General features: G+C 40.8%; 1 protein-coding gene across 2 annotated transcripts; it reads left to right on the top strand.

Moving 5' to 3' along the window:
* Positions 1-2,116: 2,116 nt before the first annotated feature.
* Positions 2,117-19,269, top strand: LOC109903523 (CMP-N-acetylneuraminate-beta-galactosamide-alpha-2,3-sialyltransferase 1). Of its 2 annotated transcripts, none has more exons than XM_020500292.2 (7): positions 2,117-2,254; positions 5,331-6,153; positions 8,033-8,229; positions 9,755-9,934; positions 16,573-16,618; positions 16,846-16,965; positions 18,106-19,269. In XM_020500292.2, the coding sequence occupies exons 2-7, from the start codon at positions 5,863-5,865 to the stop codon at positions 18,277-18,279; spliced, it is 1,008 nt and encodes a 335-aa protein (XP_020355881.1). In that variant the 5' UTR covers positions 2,117-2,254; positions 5,331-5,862; the 3' UTR covers positions 18,280-19,269. The 2 variants fall into 2 exon arrangements, with proteins under 2 accessions (XP_020355881.1, XP_020355882.1); XM_020500293.2 differs by lacking the exon at positions 2,117-2,254 and adding an exon at positions 2,277-2,444.
* The last annotated feature ends 2,990 nt before the right edge of the window (positions 19,270-22,259 follow it).

Here is a 22,259-nt window from a genome sequence, read left to right as displayed (position 1 = left end):
GAAGAAAATGCTGCTAAGCACAACATGTTACTGTATTGCCTTGCCATAGAGGGGAGGTTGCTGTTTTCATGACTTTCCTTAGAACATTCCCAAGATGTATTTTGCAACATTACAAACCAATTAGATGGACAACAAATGCTGTAACAACAGTCTTTGGTATGACTCGGCCAAGGATCGAACTCCCAATCCCAGAGCAGATACTCTAACAATAAGGCCACTGAGTTGGTAGATGATATGTTACATCCAATATAATACGGGGGGAAATGTTTTAGGGAGGTAGGAATGTATAGATCCATTTGAAATGTAAAGTATACATAATGTTAGCAACAGCATAACATACCAACAAAAAAACTAAACAAAACACAATAGGTCTTCAAAATAAATAAGGACACTGTAGTAAGTCATGCTAAAACAAAACACAAAGGTAAATAAAAAAATGTAAACTATTGAATACAGGCAATTTACTGCAGAGTAGAGGGAAATTGCAGGCTCTTCATAATTTAAGAAAAGCTTCTACATTTGGTAGAATTTCCGATATAGTACATTGTTATTATCAGTTACTCATCGTGTACAGTCATGGTTTCACGTTCTGATTAAGACACATCCTTTTAGTTTATATCAGGGGACAAACTATATGACTTCATACTAACGTCATGGAATACTAGCGTGTACTAGCGTGCTAAACTCCCACAAACATTACAGTACATACCTACGATTTTGCAACCCTCGGGTAGAATTAAATCAGAATGTTCTGTCACTCAGAACCCTTTCTTGCTCAAGGTGTTACCTAAATACCTGTTATTAAGCAATGAATGTTGCTGCACTTGTTCCTTCTTCGTTGTATGGTAGCCTATCCATTGTGAACAGCCAACCAGATTTGAAAAACAAATCAAACAAAACCTCACGCCACTCCCCCATGTGATATACTTTTTTGTGTATATGTACTGACGTGCATGTGTGACTGATAAAAGCACACACACCACATGTTTTTTTTTAACGTAGTAAATCGCAAAGTATTTTGTCTGTAGTGTCATTTTCGTTATATATCGGACCACAGTAAGACTAACTGTCGCCAATGGGAATCTTAACAAAATCATATAGCTATGTGGCTGTAATTACGATACCAATCATTATGAAAGCGTTACACCAGTTTTTCCAACCCCGGCCCTCGAGTACCCCTAACAGTACACGGTTCGTAGTAGCCATTGACAAATACACCTCATTCAACTCATTGAGGGCTTGATGATTAGTTGACAAGTTGAACCAGTTGTGTTTGAACCAGTTGTCCAGGGTTACAATACAAAAGTATACTGTTGGGTGTATTTGAGGACCAAGAAACACTGTATTGCGCAATGCTCTTGGGTAATTCCCAAACACCACCGGCCATTGCAAAGTGTTCCCAATTTTGTTTAATTTAAGAAAATATATATATTTTTTTACATGTGTTCAAATTTTGCCCAATATGTTATGGCGTTAGAGTCAGAGTCGTCACATGAATGTCACTACACTGCTCCAGCAGGTGTATCTCACTGATCATCCCTAAAGCCAACACCTCATTTGGCCGCCTTTCGTTCCAGTTCTCTGCTGCCTGTGACTGGAACGAATTGCAAAAATCGCTGAAGTTGGAGACTTTTATCTCCCTCACCAACTTCAAACATCTGCTATCTGAGCAGTTAACCGATCGCTGCAGCTGTACATAGTCTATCGGTAAATAGCCCACCCATTTTTACCTACCTCATCCCCATACTCTTTTTATTTATTTACTTTTCTGCTCTTTTGCACACCAATATCTCTACCTGTACATGACCATCTGATCATTTATCACTCCAGTGTTATTAATCTGCAAAATTGTAATTATTCGCCTACCTCCTCATGCCTTTTGCACACAATGTATATAGACTCCCCTTTTTTTTCTCTACTGTGTTATTGACTTGTTAATTGTTTACTCCATGTGTATCTCTGTGTTGTCTGTTCACACTGCTATGCTTTATCTTGGCCAGGTCGCAGTTGCAAATGAGAACTTGTTCTCAACTAGCCTACCTGGTTAAATAAAGGTGAAAAAATAAAAAATAAATATTTAAAAAAAACACGTCATAGGGGTGGCGGCCCGAGTTGATGTCATTCTTAAAACTCTAATTCTGCTCTCGCACATCGATTACTCGCTCATTATGCAGTTCCTCTAAACACCTGCTGTGCTGTTGGACTCAAACAAGCTGCATATTTCAACGGGCGTTTAAAAAACCACTTGAACCAGGTCAGTCATTTGTATATCTGTCAGAGCTGTATTAGCTCTGGTGTGACCGGAGAGTGAGTGAGCCAGAAACACTTTTTTTTCTTAAAATCGTTTTTGACAGGTTTGTAATTGTATGGAGCACAATACCACTGAGGAGTTTACAACGTCTACATTTTAGTCATTTAGCAGACGAGAGCGATTTACAGTTAGGGTGAGAGACTTTCCTATGTGTTACGCTATCACAATATTGTACAAATTAGTTGCTGTATGTGTGGATGCTGGGGCATGCTGAGGGAGAGTTTTTGGGAAGGGGATTTGTGCGGCGGGTCACTCCTGGAGTGCAAAATACAACAAAATACAACTGGATTATTTCATGGGAAATCAGTGTCCTAGACTGTTTACGCTAGTCAACAAACGACGTGCGAGTTTCGGTGGCCTTACAGGTTCGTTACAATAGTTAGGTGGGACAACCACTTATCTCAGTCATTATGTATGTATGTGTGTCAGAGCTTGGGGGGTAACAAGTCAAGCGTAGTTCACAACAACATTTACGAAAGGAGCGCTCATGTGGCACATGGTGGTTCTACCTTCCACCAGCCAAGTTCTGCCAACACCGAGCATACTCCCCCTTTCTGGGCAAGAACCTCATGACACTTCAAATTAACTTCTAATTTTGAGTTGCGAACACATGTAAATTCAACATGAATTGCTCTAACCCGTGACATTATGTTGACCTGTGGTTTATTTCTGGATAAAGTGAAAATAAACGGTGTACATTGACGGTTAACGTCAGTCTGATGAGAATAACGTATATTTTTAACCAGTGGGATAACTGTTTACTACCGCTCTCTAAAATGAGTAGTGTTCTCTAGTCCGCTCCCAAAAATATCCATGTTATCCTGTGTCCAAGGCTGAGTGCGTCTCCATTATAGTCCATAGTAGTGCTTCCACATTTGCATTTTTTTTGTTGTTGATATCTGTACTTTACTATTTATATTTTTACAACTTTTTCTTCACTACATTCCTGAAGAAAAATTATGTACTTTCTACTCCATACATTTTCCCTGACAACCAAAAGTACTCCTTACATTTCGAATGCTTTGCAGGACAGGAAAATGGTCCAATTCTCACATCCCTGGTCTTCCCTACTGCTTCTGATCTGGCAGACTCACTAAACACACATGCTTTGTTTGTAAATTATGTTGGAGTGTGCCCCTGGCTGAAAAACAGCAAAATGGTGAAGCCTGGTTTGCATATTATAAGGAATTTTAAATGATTTATACTTTTGGCACTTAATTTTAAGTATCAAAAGTAAATGTTAATATACTTAAGTAAATGTAAAGCCAAATACTTTAACTCAAGTAGTATTTTACTGGGGGACTTTTACTTTTACTTGAGTCATTTTCTATTAAGGTATCTTTACTTTTATTCAAGTATGACCTTTGGGTACTTTTTCCACCACTGGGGAAAAAAGCCTAGATAGATTGTTGGAAGTCTGCCATATTTTTAGGTCTAAAAGCTTTAACTTTGGGAAATGCTTACTATTCCTCAAACTGACACAATTAGAATTTGCTATCAAGCAGAAAGCACTGGAATTTTGACTCAATGTAAAAATTACCTGATCAGTCTTGTAAATGACTGTGTAATAGAATCTCATAAATCTGATGGTAATTTCTTTGAGGTGAGGAAACTCACTACATAGTGTGTAATAGCTTTATATTTTGATGGGGTTCTTTTTCTAGCTAGAATGTCCTTTACAGTACAGATGTGCTGTCAAACAAGTAATACAAATGTGATTCAAGAACGGAACTCTGCAGAAGTTTGAGAGCTGAACTTGCTCACAGGAAGCAGGAAAGGAATAAGCAATCTCTCGGAACACAATTTATCTGTTGCGCCATCCTGTAAAGTTGATGACTTGTATAAACCTGAGATTAGAAAAGAACCTGTAACTCCTCAGCAGTCATACTTTTCCTCCCTCTCTCTCCTGCTCGCTCGCTCTCCCTTATTTCTTTATTTTCTTTACTTGCAACCCCCCCCCCCCTCCCTCCCTTCCTTCCCCTGTTGTACCGTACAGCCTGTTCAGTCTGTCATCTACAGTACTTGGCCTTATGTCTCCAAGGGCTCCCTGAGTTTAATACACCACCTCTTACATTACTGTGCATTAACCCCACCACACACACACACACTCACACACTTTCATACACACACCACACACTTTCTCTCTCACTCAAACACACACACCTGTCAAATTGCCTTCCCAAAATGACAACCTACCACATGTTCCAAATACACATCTAATGGAAGTTCAAATGAGAAGTCACACATTTTAGATGTTGAATTATACCTATATGTCTTACAAAGACATATGACTCCGAGTAGCAGTAGCACGATAGGCCCACTGTTTACACCTTACAGGTGATGTGGATATGTGCCACGGCCGACAGTTCAGATGTGATTATGAGAGGGTGATGTTTTTCTCAGATTAATCCGTCCACAGAACGATTACGATCCCTCCCACACAGCCTCAGACATTCCTCCATTCCATTATCTTCTTCATCTCTCCCAGATACCATTCACAACCCCTGCTCCTCTGTCTCCCTGCAGGGCAGACCCAGGGTTTCCTGGTAGATTCCTAGTTTTAAAAATAAAATAATTTAAACACCCCCCAGCCTCTGGTCTGTGTCCCTTTTGTATTGGAGATCTGCACTAAATTGACATGAAACAGATTTGTAATGATCAAAAATGGGAAGGTAGTATGTTTTTCTGCTAACCCCTTATTTGATCAACTCTGCCTAAATTTTGACGAGAGATTTCTGTGTGGAATGTGGCTATAGACTTGCCTTGGCTGAATGTGAACAATTCCGTGACATGTTAACAGTAAACCCAGCCTGCTGCATAGTGGAGCTCTGTCCTTTTATGTGGAAGTAGATCCCAGGAGGTCTTCCTGCTTCTCTGTTTTTTAGTACAAAGCTAGAGTTGGTTCTGGGAATACTTAAAGTTGAATGCTGTTGAAGGGCCTTTTTTTGTTTTAGCAACATATGATCGTTAATTTACCCAGCAGTGTGTGTTTGTTTTAAATGTCTCGTTTGCCTTCTAGGTGGATGATTGACTGTACAGGCAGTGAATGCTAGACGCCCCTGTCACTGACGTCACGCTGTCAACAGCAGAAGAGCAGATAGTTGTAGTTATCTGGCCATTGTTAAGTTGACAGGACCATCCTGGATTGTGTACCACAGTGGAATTACCATACTATTGGTCAGCAGACGAATAATGGACGTGTACAAGGATTCCTCATTTATGGATTTCAATGGAGCGATTTTTTTTTTTGTCTGACCAAAACATTTTCTATAGAAGGCCAAGGCTTTCCCTACAAAATATAAGGAGCTAGTATTCTGGTCACATTTTTACTGAGATGTTGTTTTCCAACGGCTTGAAGTGGAGCCTGTAATTGTGATGAAGACACGGCCTGTTTCTGTTCATCAGAGGAATCCAGTGTTCATCCTGTTATAGCCAAGAAATCTCCAGGGGAGGAATTATTCTCAGACATCCCTTGGAAATCTGAATTTTCAATAAGGGGCTTCTCTGTTTTTCGCTTCCCTGAAAATTTCATTTTTGTCTACCACTACACCATGTATCTATCGATGCAGAAGAACTTCAGGGCATTTACTGTGTTAGCCTTTATTGCAACTTTCACCATGTTCCTCTTCGGTTTCACGTTGAGCGATCCCTCTCTGTACTTCTTCAAATACGCCACACACAAGTCGGACAGCGTCTTCTCTAATGGCCAGTGTGGCTGTCGACAGTGTATGACAGAGCTGGAGGACGACCCCTGGTTCACTGAGCGGTTCAACCTGTCAGTCCACCCTCTGCTGTCTAGGAGGAACAGCCTGCTGACTAACGACACATACCGCTGGTGGCAGGTGAGATGTTACTACTGTAAGGGTTAGGATTGAGCTTGTGCTAGGGTTAGGATTGAACTGGGTTGTGGACTTGAAGTTAGGGTTGAACTGGGTTGTGGACATTAATCAAGGGTTAGGTTTAGGGTTGAGGCAAGGGTTAGTTGAACCGGGATGTGGACATAAAGCAAGGGTTAGAGTTTGGGTTAGTCTACCCTCTGACCTATAGGGACAGTCTGCTGACTGACATGTACATGTGATGGCAGATGAGCTGTTCTGAGACTTACAGGTGAGTAATCAGAGGTGAGTTTGGTTCAGTCACATCAGGCAACCCATCCTAATGATAATCAGGACAAGGAAGAAAACAATTAATGACATGCACGTACCAACGCAAATAACTTTGTTTTCTTAACAATGCCATCTGCTAGTCAGCTATGCTTTATTATGAGGTGGCTAAAATTGCACCAGAAAGAACTGAAATGTCTAGATTCAATAAACAGAGGGGAAAAAACTTCCACTCCCTTTTGCTCAGTCTTTCATTTGGTAATTTTAGTCTATTCAAACAGACTCTATTTCAAAGGAAACAAGCACTCATTAAGATCAAATTAGTGGGCATGGCCAACACAACTGAACATACTTTAAGGGATACCTCGGGATTTCGGCAATGAAGCCCTTTACCTACTTCCCCAGAGTCAGATGAAGCAGTGGATACCGTTTGTATGTGTCTGCGTCCTGTAGCCAAGCAGTTAAGAGTGTTGGGCCAGTGGCTTCCCGGGTAGCGCAGTGCTAGCTGTGCCACCAGAGACTCTGGGTTCGTGCCCAGGCTCTGTCACAGCCGGCCGCACAATTGGCCTAGCAACGTCCGGGTTAGGGAGGGTTTGGCCGGTAGGGATATCCTTGTCTCATCGCGCACCAGCGACTCCTGTGGCCGGGAGCAGTGCACACCAACCAGGTCGCCAGGTGCACGGTGTTTCCTCCAACACATTGGTGTGGCTGGCTTCCGGGATGGATGTGTTAAGAAGCAGTGCGGCTTGGTTGGGTTGTGTTTCGGAGGACGCATGGCTTTCGACCTTCGTCTCTACCGAGCCCGTACGGGAGTTGTAGCGATGAGACAAGATAGTAACTACTAACAATTTCTTCCCACGAAATTGGGGAGAAAAAGGGGTCAAATTCAACAACAACAAAAATTGTTGGGCCAAATCCCAGAGCCAACTAGGTGAAAAATCTGATGTGCTATTGAGCAAGGCACTTGTAAGTTGCTCTGGATAAGAGCATCGGCTACTACAGAGGTAGTTTTGGCTCAATGACTGGAAGTCTATGGGTATCTGCTAGCAGATTTCCAGTCATTGCGCTAGTTATTGCGCTATTATGCTAGTTAGCAACTTCCTTCAAAATGCACGCAGATGTAAAAATGGTATCCATGAGTTCATCTGACTCTGGGGAAGTAGATACAGTGCCTCATTACCAAAATCACAAAGTATCCCTTTAATAGGATTATTTTTTGATGCTGAGAATAGAATGTATATGTTTTTAAATAACATTCTTAGAACAAATGTTTTGTGGTTTTTATTGAGTTTTCTTGAACATGACCTTAAATAGAATGATGAGGAAATGTGCAGAAAACATTATGCTGAAATCCTGGAATTCCCACAGAAAAACGCTGTTTCTTAACGTTTTCTGATCATTCTGAGAACATGAGTTTAAATAGAACCATGAGGAAACGTTATGGGAAGGTTGTATGCAAAATAACCATAGGACAACCATGCTCTCACCAAGCAACATATGGTTCTCAGAACATTGTGGTAGCTGGGCTGTCTATGCTGTGTGTCTACCTCTTCTGTCTCTGCTGTCCAAAGTGGTTGAAGACATAGCTAAAGGATTGACGGTTTCCGTCTCTCTCCAGCGCTTGCAGGATCATAAGGACCCGGCCGACTTCAGCGAGGTGGTGGAGAAGTTGTTCCAGGTCATCCCTGATAATGATAACCTCTACAAGGACGCAGGGCCTGAGCGCTGTAGGACCTGTGCTGTGGTGGGGAATTCTGGGAACCTCAAGGGCTCCCGCTACGGACCCCTCATCGACTCCAGTGATGTCATCATCAGGTGACTGAGCAAGCTTGTTTTTTGTTTGAGAAGGGGTCAGCAGGGGTCAGCTAAGGAAATGTACTCCTGAGAAAACATTCCTTTAAAACCTTTTATTGCATTGGGCTAAATTAGGGCCACAGTGATTTTTGGTAGTCTTAAATAAATCTATTTTGAAACAAAAGTATATACCTCACACACATCGTTATGAACTTATAAAAGACACCATCTTATAAAAGATGTAGTTTAAATTTGAAATTGAGTTTGCATACAAATATTACATCACAGAAGACTGAAATATAACAAAACTGTTTGCCATAGAAACACCGGATTTTCTGAAATCTTTATTAATTAACATTCCACCCATGAGGACAAAGAGTGCGCTTTTGGTCATTGACTCCAGGAAAGGCTACCTGCAGGTGGCAGTTAATAGCCCTTGGTTTTAAACGTGGTGAGACTAGACACACTCCAGCACATAGGTGGGGGTATGAACCTTTTCTGTTTATTTACCAACTTCCAACCATTCCCTCCAAGATTTCTCAGGGATTTTTTGTGATATTTGCAGGAAAAAATGCTTGATTTTGCAGAGGCAATTCTGCAATTTTGCATAGCAATGTGCAACGATTTTGGCAAACTTGTTGCGGAAAGGCGCTGATGAGGGGAAAAAGTTTGTTTACGTGTGGCTTGATGGAACCACATGCGATAAATGTGCAATGATTGGTCAATTATGAGCTCTCTTTGTATTACAGTGATGGGTCAGTTTTATGCGATGACTGTTTTTTTGCTGAAATAGTGCAGTGAATGGTAAAATTAGCAAGGAATTGTTGATTTTGCTAAACATTTTGATATCACGGAATCCTGGAGGGACTGGCCAATACATTCAAATAAGATTGGGTTTGTTCGAGTAGTGAGGTTCCTTTACCCCCATATCAAACAAAACATAACATGTATAGGCTACAATTAATTGGTCTCATCACTTTCATTTGTACCCCATGTAGAATTGCGGCAAAGTTGGTTCCTGTTTGTCACTTTTTGTCAAGTCCGTGTGGGTTAAGCAAAATAACCCTAATAATTGGTTGACAAATGGTGCATCCCACAATTCAGGTAATGGCTGCATGGTGCAGTTGGTGAGAAGCGACTTGAAAGCAACTTATTTATTAACTGCATGACCTTTGATCACATGGTTTTTGTAAAGTTCATGCAGTCAACATATAAGTCCAGCTTTAGATTTGATTTCTGCACGGTTTTTCAATGAGGAACCAGACCAACTATCAATGTGTAAATGAGGAGGAAAGTCCTTGGCTGAAATGGATTATACTGCTCATCCCACACTCACTTAACACACAAACACACAGAGAGGGAGAGAGATCCTCTCTGCAGAACTAACTAGATTAATTGAACAGGCAGAATCACAGCTTTCCCCTCAATGCACTCACTGTTACTGGGACACATATGAACATATAGATCTGGACAACACCCACCAGTGTTCTGCTCCATATGTTATATTGCAGAATATACTACCTTAACCGTAACCCTGCTCCTGCAGAATGAACAAGGCTCCTACCTCTGGCTTTGAGGAGGATGTTGGGAGCCGGACTACACATCACGTCATGTACCCAGAGAGCGCGTTAGATCTGGACAACACCACCATTCTTCTGCTCATCCCCTTCAAGACTCTGGACCTGCAATGGATCACCAGTGCCTTGACCACCGGCTCCATCGAAGAGTGAGTGATCAATAAATATGCTCTACACGTTCACATAAAGTATGTAAGTGCTCCTTAGCAAACCTTCAATAGAAACTGTAGTTGACGCCTGTGGAATTGTCTGCAAAGATGAAAGTATAAACAACGTTCTCATCACTGAGGTCCGGAATCATTTATCCTTCAAGCTGTGTAAACTTTCTGTTGTGACATGACTATCATTAATCTGATGACTGTTATTTATTTTATCAACTGTTTTTAATTGTTACTCGACTAAATTAATCATGTCACAATTAACTCATTAGGAATATGGAATATGGGGCACCATGCGAAAAGTTGTTTAACGAATTAAACTCTAAACAGTCAATTATTAGCAGTCAATTATTAATCATTACCTAATAACAGTCTCATTCTGAACATCACATACTCTTTGCTATCTGCAACAGCCCTAACTTTATTGATGAATCAGCAATACACAATTTGGCTTAATTATTTATTTTCTAACTAAATAATTAAACAGACTACATACATACACACGGCATACCACCCTGCATACCACTGCTGGCTTGCTTCTGAAGCTAAGCAGGGTTGGTCCTGGTCAGTCCCTGGATGGGAGACCAGATGCTGCTGGAATTGGTGTTGGAGGGCAAATAGGAGGCACTCTGGTCTAAAAAATATCCCAATGCCCCAGGGCAGTGCCCTGTGAAGGGCCCTGTGCAGGGTGCGGTCTTTCGGATGGGACGTTAAATGGGTGTCCTGACTTTCTGAGGTCATTAAAGATCCCATGGCACTTATCGTAAGAGTAGGGGTGTTAACCCCGGTGTCAACCCCGGTGTCCTGGCTAAATTCCCAAACTGGCCCTCAAACCATCAGGGTCACCTAATAATCCCCAGTTTACAATTGGCTCATTCATCCCCCTCCTCTCCCCTGTAACTATTCCCCAGGTTGTTGCTGTAAATGAGAACGTGTTCTGTCAACTTACCTGGTAAAATTAACAGATAAATAAAAAAAATTATTGATTAGATGTAATAAAATGAAAACAGGTCCCTAGTGGACGAACAAAAGCATCACTGCTTGGTTAAAAAAGGGAGGGGTCAATAGAAAGGGAAAGGGAGAGACATAAATTCAACTTATCATTGTTACGTTTGGAACCTACGCTCAAAGGAATAGTAATACTTTGCACATGAACCACCGCTCATTCTGATAGGAAATGCATTATATAAATGTATATATTTACGCGTAGATGTCTTTCTTCAATCGATCCGTCTATGGGGAGTAGATCGATGTAAGGCTCTGGTTGTCCACCAGAGGTCACAATGTCCTTAGTTGTAGAGCTGCTCTGGTAGGAAAGTGTTTGTTAGAATAGATATCTCAGATGTACCAACGGTTGTCTGAGAGGGATTCTTCCTTCCCACCTCGTGTCTTTGAGTCAAAGTTCTAGGACCACTTTTGCATGCACAGCTGCAGACTGTGAATGTTCTGGTCTAGTCTTTATCATCTTCACTCTTGTTGAGGTTGAGAGCTTCAGAGTTTCTAACCATTTCTACGTGTAGACCACGGTCTCACGTCTTTTGGTTTCGTAGTGGTCTCAATGATTGAATATTCAGGGTTCAGCTCCCGTACACTACACGCCAGTATTAACCCGACAATGTACTGGTCTCACCATTTTCAGCCGTGTAGCCACCGCTCCACTCTTTCTGGTGTTGTAGTTTTAACCATTCATGACGTCCGGCTTACACTGTCCGTCTGCTTGGTCTAATGTAAATTTCGCTACCAAGGCTTTTATCCTCTGGTAAAAAGGGGACATTCCATCGCGCCAACACAATGTCTGTGCTCACTTGGGCATGGTTACTGACTGGGCACAAGTTTATATGAAAAACGATCTAATTTAGAAGGTCAAAATCACATTGCTATCATCACAAAACTATTCTCATATTTTATATATTTTATACAATATTTAGATGTAAAGTTGATACAGAATACCTACACTTTCAGAGTGACAGTTACTTTATTATACCATCCTTAATGACATCACAAAATAACAAACAATATGACATAATTATTCTTTAGATCCCCATCGACCATTCTTAGCATTTGGATGTCAGGAATAATGTTCTCCTTTTATTGATGTAAACGTTTTGGTGGAAAAGAGACTGGAACAAAGGTTTCAGTCTTCCCATACTAGAGAACCAGAGGGAGAGTTTCTGCAAACTATTTAGGTCCGGCTTTTAAGTCTTAAAACCCCCATTCCTCTCCTGTGTCTTTACTGGCACCTTGAGTATCTGGCATTTGGGGTAAATGCCAGATGGGTTGGTCCATTTTTAGCCAATTTGGCCTGTCTAACTTGGATTTCCTGCGCAACATGATTACGGTCTTGGGGGCCTCAAGGAAGAACTAAGCCAGTGTGGGGGGCCTCAAGGGGAAAGAATGGGCCGGTGTGTTAGAAAAGCCAGGGCTAATTTCTGGTCCCAGAGCAGTCCTGAGTATCTGGGTAGCTTAATAATGTTAAGGGTAAGGCCTCCCGAGTGGCGCAGCGGTCTAAGGCACTGCAGTGCTTGAGGCATCACTACCGATTCGGGTTCAATCGCGGGCTGTGTTGCAGCCGGCCACGACCGGGAAACACAAGAGGCGACGCACAATTGGCCTAGCTTTGTTAGGGGATGGTTTGGCTGGCCGTAAATGTCCTTGTCCCATCAGGCTCTAGCTGCTCCTATGGCGGGCCAGGTGCATGCACGCTGACACGGTCGCCAGTTGTATGGTGTTTCCTCTGACACATTGGTGCGGCTGGATACCGGGTTAAGTGAGCAGTGTGTCAAGAAGCAGTGTGGCTTGGCAGGGTCGTGTTTCAGAGGATGCATGGCTCTCGACCTTCGCCTCTCTCGAGTCCGTACGGGAGTTGCAGCGCCGGGACAAGACTGTAACTACCAATTTGGATATCACGGAATTGGGGGACATACATACATACATACAGTTGAAGTCGGAAGTTTATATACACTTAGGTTGGAATCATTAAAACACATTTTTCAACCACTCCACAAATTTCTTGTTAACAAACTATAGTTTTGGCAAGTTGGTTAGGACATCTACTTTGTGCATGACAAGTAATTTTTCCAACAATTGTTTACAGACAGATTATTTCACTCATAATTCACTGTATCACAATTCCAGTGGGTCAGAAGTTGACGCACACTAAGTTGACTGTGCCTTCAACAGCTTGGAAAATTCCAAAAAATGTCATGGCTTTAGAAGCTTCTGATAGACTAATTGACATCATTTGAGTCAATTGGAGGTGTATATGTGGATGTATTTCAAGGTCTACCTTCAAACTCCGTGCCTCTTTGCTTGACATCATGGGAAAATCAAAAGAATTCAGCCAAGACTTTAGAAAATAAATTGTAGACCTCCACAAGTCTGGTTCCTTGGGAGCAATTTCCAAATGCCTGATGGTACCACATTCATCTGTACAAACAATAGTACGCAGGTATAAACACCATGGGACCACGCACCCGTCATACCGCTCAGGAAGGAGACTCGTTCTGTCTCCTAGAGATGAACATACTTTGCTGCGAAAAGTGCAAATCAATCCCAGAACAACAGCAAAGGACCTTGTGAAGATACAAAAGTATCTATATCCACAGTAAAACGAGTCCTATATCGACATAACCTGAAAGGCCGCACAGAAAAGTAGCCACTGCTCCAAAACCGCCATAAAAAAGCCATACTATGGTTTGCGACTGCACATGGGGACAAAGATTGTACTTTTTGGAGAAATGTCCTCTGGTCTGAAGAAACAAAAATAGAACTGCTTGGCCATAATGACCATCATTATGTTTGGAGGAAAAAGGGGGAGACTTGCAAGTCGAAGAACACCATCCCAACCTGGAAGCACGGGGGTGGCAGTATCATGTTGTGGGGGTGCTTTGCTGCAGGAGGGACTGGTGCACTTCACGAAATAGATGGCATCATGAGAAGGAAAATGATGTGGATATATTGAAGCAACTTCTCAAGACATCAGTCAGGAAGTTAAAGCTTGGTCGCAAATGGGTCTTCCAAATGGACAATGACCCCAAGCATACTTCCAAAGTTGTGGCAAAATGGCTTAAGAACAAAAAAGTCAAAGTATTGGCGTGGCCATCACAAAACCCTGATCTCAATCCTATTGAAAATTTGTGGTCAGAACGGAAAAAGCGTGTGCGTGCAAGAAGGCCTACATCTGTTTGTGAGCATTTCTCCTTTGCCAAGATAATCCATCCAGCTGACAGGTGTGACATATCAAAAATCTGATTGTAAACGACATGATCGTTACACAGGTGAACCTTGTGCTGGGGACAATTAAAGGCCACTCTAAAATGTGCAGTTTTGTCACACAACGCCATAGATGTTTTGAGGAAGTGTGCAATTGGCATGCTGATTACAGGAATTTCCATCAGAGCTGTTGCCAGAATTAGTTAATTACTCTACCATAAGCCGTCTCAATGTCATTTTAGAGAATTTGACAGTACGTCCAACAGGCCTCTCGACCACATGTATGGTGTTGTGTGGGTGAGCGCTATGCTGATGTCAACGTGAACAGATTGCCCCATGGTGGCAGTGGGATTATGGTATGAGCAGGCATACGCTATGGACAACAAACACAATTTCATTTTATCGATGGCAATTTGAATGCACAGATATACCGTGATGCGAGCCTGAGGCCCATTGTCATTCCACTCATCCGCCGCCATCACCTCATGTTTCAGCATGATAATGTATGCCCTATGTCGCAAGGATTTGTACACAATTTCTGGAAGCTGAACATGTCCCATTTCTTCCATGGCCTGCATACTCACCTGACATGTCACCCATTGAGCATGTTTGGAATGCTCTGTATTGACGTGCCAATATCCAGCAACTTCGCACAGCCAATGAAGAGGAGTGGAACAACATTCCACAGGCCACAATCAACAGCCTGATCAACTCACGCTGCTTGAGGCAAATGGTCACACTGGTTTTCTGATCTATGCCCCTACCTTTTTTTCTTTCTTTTTGTCACGGTATCTGTGACCAACATGCATATCTGTATTCCCAGTCATGTGAAATTGATAGATTAGGGCTTAATGAATTTATTCGATTGACTTTGAAGTTGTTGCGTTTTTATATTTTTGTTCAGTATATTACATTTTAGATAATTGGATCTACACTGTGCAGCTTTTATTTTCATACAGCCTAGCCTACCTGTGGTGCAAATCAAATCATTACCAAATCAACATTGGTTATATGACCTCACACCCAGCACATCTTAAGACTGTGGTTTTAAATCATGTTAGTGTGTGACCTTATGCATGACCCTTGACCTTGATGGGAAACAAGCCTCTGCTATTTGCATCTGGAACTGGTCATCTTCATCGTTAGGACTGTCACTGTGATCATCTATAAAAACATAAATAATGTTTTTGCAAACTGTTACTTGGTTTAACTGTTTGTTGGTACAGTAACCAAAACAGTATCAGTGTCACAAATTCACTATGAAATGTAACATTTTCTAACCTGAAATTGGGTTTATTTTCCAGACATGACAACCTTTTACTGAACATATTACTGGTATAGGCTACTAGTTTGTCATGAGGAGCTCATATTCAGTAGTCTGTTAGCCAATGCCGATAGACGGGCCACCACAAAGTAAACAAAGTTGGTGGCGCCTCTGTTTCATTCAGAAATAAGGTGAACTTTATCAAAGATGCTGGTTTATACTGACAGGACCCCCCCTTCCCCCTGCTTCTATAACAGCCTCCTGGAAGGCTTTACACTAGATGTTGGAGCATTGCTGCAGGGACTTGCTTCCATTCAGCCACAAGCTTTAGTGAGGTTGGGCGATTAGGCCTGGCTCGCAGTCAACGTTTCAATTCATCCAAAAGGTGTTCAATGGGGTTGAGGTCAGGGCTCTGTTCAGGCCAGTCAAGTTCTTCCACACTCACCTCGACAAACCATTTCTATATGGACCTCACTTTGTGCACGGGGGCATTGTCATACTGAAAGAGGAAAGGTCTTCCCTAACTGTTGTCACAAAGTTGGATGCACAGAATTGTCTCAACTGTCATTGTATGCTGTAATATTAAGATTTCCCTTCACTGGAACTAAGGGGCCCGAACCATGAAAAACCGCTCCAGACCATTATTCCTCCACCACCACCAAACTTTACAGTTAGCACTTTGCATTGGGGCAGGTAGTGTTGTCCTGGCATCAGGCAAACTTGGATTCGTCCGTCGAACTGCCATATGGTGATGCATGATTCATCACTCCAGAGAACGTTTCCACTGCTCCAGAGTCCAATGGCGGCGAGCTTTACACCACTCCAGCCAACGGTTGGCATTGCGCATAGTGCTTGTGTGGCTGCGCAACTTAGGCTTGTATGGCTGCTCGGCCATAGAAACTCATTTCATGAAGACTCTGTGGCATCCTATAACCGGGCCACTTTGAAAGCCACTGGAGCTCTTCAATACGTCTATTCTACTGCCAATGTTTGTAGATGGCTGTGTGTTCAATTTTATACACCTGTCAGCAATTGATGTGACTGAAATAACCAAATCCACTAATTGGAAAGGGTGTCCACCTACTTTTGTATATATAGTGTATCTGTGATAATACTTTGATTGTATTTATATTTTGCATTTTGCTTCCCGTAGAACATACGTTCCGGTCCGGTCCAAGATTAAGGCAAACAAGAACAGGGTGAGTGAACCTTTGGTTCTGTCTGTAATAGCACCCTATAGTGGAGCATTACTTTTGACCAAAGCCCTATGTATGGGTCGATCTGCTTTAGTTTACCTTACCTGGAGACAAAAGAATGCAGATTTTGAAGAGTGATTGGTTGGTTGAAAAACATTCCAATTGAATGATTTCAACATCTCACAAGGTCAAAAAAAAAAAAAAAAAATGTTTTTTTGTTGTTGTTGCAGGTGTTGGTATACAGCCCAGCCTTCTTTAAATATGTCTATGACACATGGCTGGAGAGTCATGGCCGGTATCCCTCCACTGGCTTCCTCAGCCTATTGTTTGCCGTGCACATCTGCGATAAGGTGAGTCCACCCACCTTCACAAGCTTTACACTTCCATTTGGCTGTCTGACAAAGTTCTATACACCATGAGCGCGACTGCAAAGCATGAGCTGGGTTTGTGTTGAGTTTGTGCTGAGGTCTTCGAGTTTAAAGCCGTAAAAAGTGTCCCAAATTGTTTTTATTTTTAATTACTGCCGATGGAATTGAAGTCACCGCCTGCGTTGGTGAAATGGCCATACGCTGTGCAGCACTGCATTAGCTACCCACCACTTGGCTCAAGCACCAACACTGCTCTACAAATACATTTTGGGCTGGAAAGAGGGGCAGAGCACCGAGTGTTATGCTAATTATCTCCATCTACACTGAAGGTGTGAATTGCAGGCAATTACCATGTCCTAGGCAGAAGCCATTAGCCCAAAGAAAGAGAAACTTGTTTCAAAGTTGATACATATAAATATATGTATATTTTAATGACATTTATTTCATATTATTTAATACATGATTTTCTAAAAGTGTGATCTATTTGAAGTAAAAATTAAAATATACTTACATGAAACATTTAATTTGAAGACTTCAGGAAATAGGTTAACTGCTATGTTTAATAAAAATGCACCCGTGGTTGCCTTGGTTGTCAACAGCCTTTTTATATATTCGTCTTTTGAATGTAGAAAAACAGGAATCTATACAGTTTACCCAAGTGATGCAGAGGTAGGGGCAACCGTCTTTGAACGAGTCACACTGCCAATGTCCTGTAGTTGTTACATAGTGCTTGACTGAGTCAATGTTAGAAGCGCAGACTTTCTAGTAACTGTATACTGACATCTAGAGTTAGTGCATTGCGCTTATCAATAGGCCTGTTTTGTACGTTTCAAGAAAAATTACAAAAATCCACAAATAGATTCATTTGATTTTGTCGATCTAATATGTGTCAGAGTACCAGAACACCATATAGACGCATCAATCAGTACAGCAACATTCCACCTCATCAGTTCTGTAGCACATGGTATTATCTGGGTCAAAGCACATATGTATATGACTATAAGTCATATGGTAGTCAGTGGCATTGTGAACCAAACAAGTTTGGGGGGGGGGGGGCAAATCCAGAGTGCCAAATCCAGGGTGGATGAGTATCTCTGCATAATGGTGTATTGTATCATTTAGGTGAGTGTGTACGGGTTCGGAGCGGACCGGTATGGGAACTGGCACCACTACTGGGAAAATAATTACCACGGAGGCGAATTCCGCAAAACCGGGGTGCATGATGCGGACCATGAGAACAACGTCACCCTGCTTCTGGCTGATAAACACAAAATTGATATTTTCAAAGGCTTCTGATATCTGGAGATGTCATTGGCCTGAGACCATCAAGCCTCATCAGCCTAAATCCTGTTGACTCAGGGATTACCCACTGGGGATAAACTGGTTGAAATAACATTGTTTCAATGTAATTTGTCACTGTGTCGTGATGTGGAATGCATGTGTAAAATGTCTTGGATTTTCAAAAAGTCATCAATGTAAATTGTTTTGAGGGTGAAATTTCAACCAGGATTATGTCATGGTAACCTATTTTTAAGAAATGTTACATTTGTACCTTTTTGTAACAATGTCAGATCTTTAATGTTATATCCACTATCAGACCCCCCCCCCCCCCCCCCACACACACACACACACAAAAAGTAAAGTGTTGGTTGTGAACTAACACTTGTACTTTTTTTCCCCCTGACTAGCTCTGACTTTGCTGATAGCTACTTCATTGTGGATAAATGTACTTACTGTAGGTTTAACAATGGAAAGGAAACGTAACCATACTTTATCAATCGGATACCATCAATGATGCTATTTAGGCCTATATAGCATTTGCGACCGTCATCAACAGCTTTTTGAATTCAACCCAGGATTCAACTAAAAATAGACAATACATATAGGCAAATGGTTTGAGTCTTTTGGTTAATTTAAAAGTTAATAATGTATGGGGCGGGGGGGGGTTGCGCTAAGCTGACATATGGAATTGTTTTAGATGGTCATACTATGAATCCCTTAGCTATTTGATTTTGAATTTTAGAACTCCTAATTTTTGGGGGGATAAATTATAAATTTTGGCCTTTACTACTAAAGCGCATTGAATAGCACATTCATAAATGGCAAAAAGTAACAAAAAAATCATAAGAAACAAGGTTTTGAAGTGTCTGTCATAAACCCAGTATATATAAAAATGTATTTATTTTTTTGTGTATATATTTTTATTTGTAAAAAAGAGTGCATGTTCAAGATCACAGGTCTGTGGACCGCTTCACAATTTCTACAATAAACAGCATTGATCACTTGCATCATGTCATTTTAATGTCACGTATTCTCAACTGCAATATGTCATTTGGTTGTGCTATTAGATGGAGCACAGTGATAACACATTAAGTTATTGTATAAATAACATATGACATTGTATTCCCATTTTAACTTTATTGTGCTTTTAAATGGTCTTAAATCCAGTGATACACATGTACAATGCCTTCAGAAACTATTCACCCTTGACTTTTTCCACATTTTGTTACTGCAGCCTAAATTTAAAATGGATAACACTGAGATGTATCACTGATCTACACACAAAGCCACATGTCAAAGTGGAATTGTTATTAATTTTAACTAATTTATAAAAACGAAAAGCTGATTCACTCCTTTATCGCATGCCTAAATAAGCTCAGGAGTAAATATGTGCTTAGCAAGTCCAGTAAGTTGCATGAACTCACTCTGTGTGCAATAATGGTGTTAATCCATTTCTGAATGACTCCTTTCTGTACCCCACACATAGTTATCTGTAAGGTCCCTCAGTCAAGCAGTGAATTTCAAGCACCGATTCAACGACAAAGACCAGGGAGGTTTTCCAACGCCTTGCGAAGAAGGGCACCTATTGGTAGATGGGTAAAAAAAAGCAGCTATAGAATATACCTTTGAGCATAGTGAAGTTATTAATTACACTTTGGATGGTGTATCAATACACCCAGTCACTACAAAGATATAGTTGTCCTTCCTAACTCAGTTGCCGGAGAGGAAGGAAACCGCTCAAGGATTTCCCCATGAGGCCAATCGTGATTTTTAAACCAGTTGCAGCGTTAAATGGCTGTGATTGGAGAAAACTGAGGATGGATCAGCAACATTGTAGTTACTCCACAATTCTAAACTAAATGACAAAGTGAAAAGAAGGAAGCCTGTACAGAATACAAATATTCCAAAACACTGTTTGCATTAAGGCAATAAAGTAAAACTTTGAAAAATATGTCAAAGAAATGTCCTGAATACAGAGCATTATGTTTGGGCAAATCCAACACAACACATCACCGAGTACCACTCTTCATATTTTCAAGCGTGGTGGTGGCTGTATCATGCTATTGGTACGCTTGTCATCGGCAAGGACTAGGGAGTTTTTTAGAATAAAAAGAAAAGGAATAGAGCTAAGCACAGGCAAAGTCCTAGAGGAAAACCTGGTTCAATCTGCATTCCAACAGACACTGGGAGACAAATCAACCTTTCAGCAGGACAATAACCTTAAAATGCAAGGCCAAATATTGTACAATCCAGGTTTGCAAAGATCTTGGAGACTCTGCTGTCTCCAAAGTTGATTCTAACATGTATTGACTCAGGGGATTGAATACATATCTAAATAAATGCCTGTTTTATTTCCCATAAATGTATTTATTGTGTAGATTGTTGACCAAAAAAATGACAAATCAATTTTAATCCCACTTTGTAACAAAACGTGGAAATAGTCAAGGGGTGTGAATACTTTCTGAAGGTACTGTAGGTGACCACTCAACCAAACAAAAACTAGACATTGTTTTTCTGTTGGAATTGACTTGTGCTTTTAGACAGTTGAAAGCATAGTGATAACACATTGGGAATTCAACAACCTTTCGGCTGTCTTTTTGAGCGAGTGAATATAGAGTGTAATCTCATTGATCAACGTCTCAACCAAATATTACCCACATTGAAATGATGTGTGCCCAGTGGGTATGGTTTTGATACATAGCTGATGCTGGTTGATTTATATAGATGACTGAAAAAAAACTATTTCATATTCACATTTAGCCACCATGTACAGTCGTAACCCCATAAAACAGAAGGGTGTCATTTTTGGGGGGTAATTAAGTGCCTTATCCATGATATTAATTTGACCAGTTAAAGCAGGTCCAAAGTGCCTTTGTTATTCTTGTGAGGGAGCAGTGCAATATTCTTTGATAAATGATTTAACATGTACAGTATTACAATTCTGGAGCTGCTGCTCATGACAGCTCTGCAATTAGTCATGACCAAATACAGTATTATTCTTTATGACAGGCTTTTCAGATGTTACGTGCTTCTCAAAAACATCTCCACTAGTTGGACTCTGATACAGAGAGATGTATCAGACCTTTAACGATGATGGGAAACTGTAGTGACCTAGAACCAGTGGTGTAAAGTACTCAAGTAAAAATACTTGAAAGTACCACTTAAGTATTTTTTGGGGGTATCTGTACTTTACTATTTATATTTTTGACAACATTAATTTTACTTCATTACATTCCGAATGAAAATTATGTACTTTTTTACTCCATACAATTTCCATGACACCCACAATTAATCATTACATTTTGAATGCTTAGCAGGACAGGAAAATGGTTAAATTCCCGCATTTATCAAGAGTAGATCCCTACTGCCTCTGATCTGACGGACTCACTAAATAATGTCTGAGTGTTGGAGTGTGACCCTGGCTATCTGTAAATGTAAAAAACAAGAAAATAGTGCTGCCTGGTTTGCTTAATATAAGGAATTTGAAATTACTTGTACTTTTACTTTTGATACTTAAGTATATTTAAAACCAAATACTTTTAGACTTTTACTCAAGTAGTATTTTACTGAGTGACTTTCACTTTTGTCATTATCTATTAAGGTATCTTAACTTTTACTAAAATGTGACAAATGGGTACTTTTTCCACCACTGCCTAGCATTGAGGGGAATATTTGCTTGAAGTTTATGAAATGTGATATCATTGAAGCCAGTAAGATTCAGAACCACTCACCCTTTACTTTTACATGGGGTGCTTGAATCTTGTGTTATTGCACTCATTCATGCATTTTAAATATATTTTACACTCTCGCTTGCATATTTTAATATTTTCACCTTTTAGATGACAAAAAAAATCTCACAGGAGAAATTACATGGTAAGATAACTGATGTTCCTGCGTTATTCTATTTAAAGTATCATAAAATAAGCTGAAGGATGCCTCTGTGATTGATTTATCTTTGGGACATTAGGACTTTAGTTATGTGCCTTGAGACAACT

Source organism: Oncorhynchus kisutch, linkage group LG14 (genome assembly GCF_002021735.2).
Source record: "Oncorhynchus kisutch isolate 150728-3 linkage group LG14, Okis_V2, whole genome shotgun sequence".
NCBI classification, from domain to species: Eukaryota; Metazoa; Chordata; class Actinopteri; order Salmoniformes; family Salmonidae; genus Oncorhynchus; species Oncorhynchus kisutch.
This window is presented reverse-complemented; position numbering and strand designations above follow the sequence as displayed.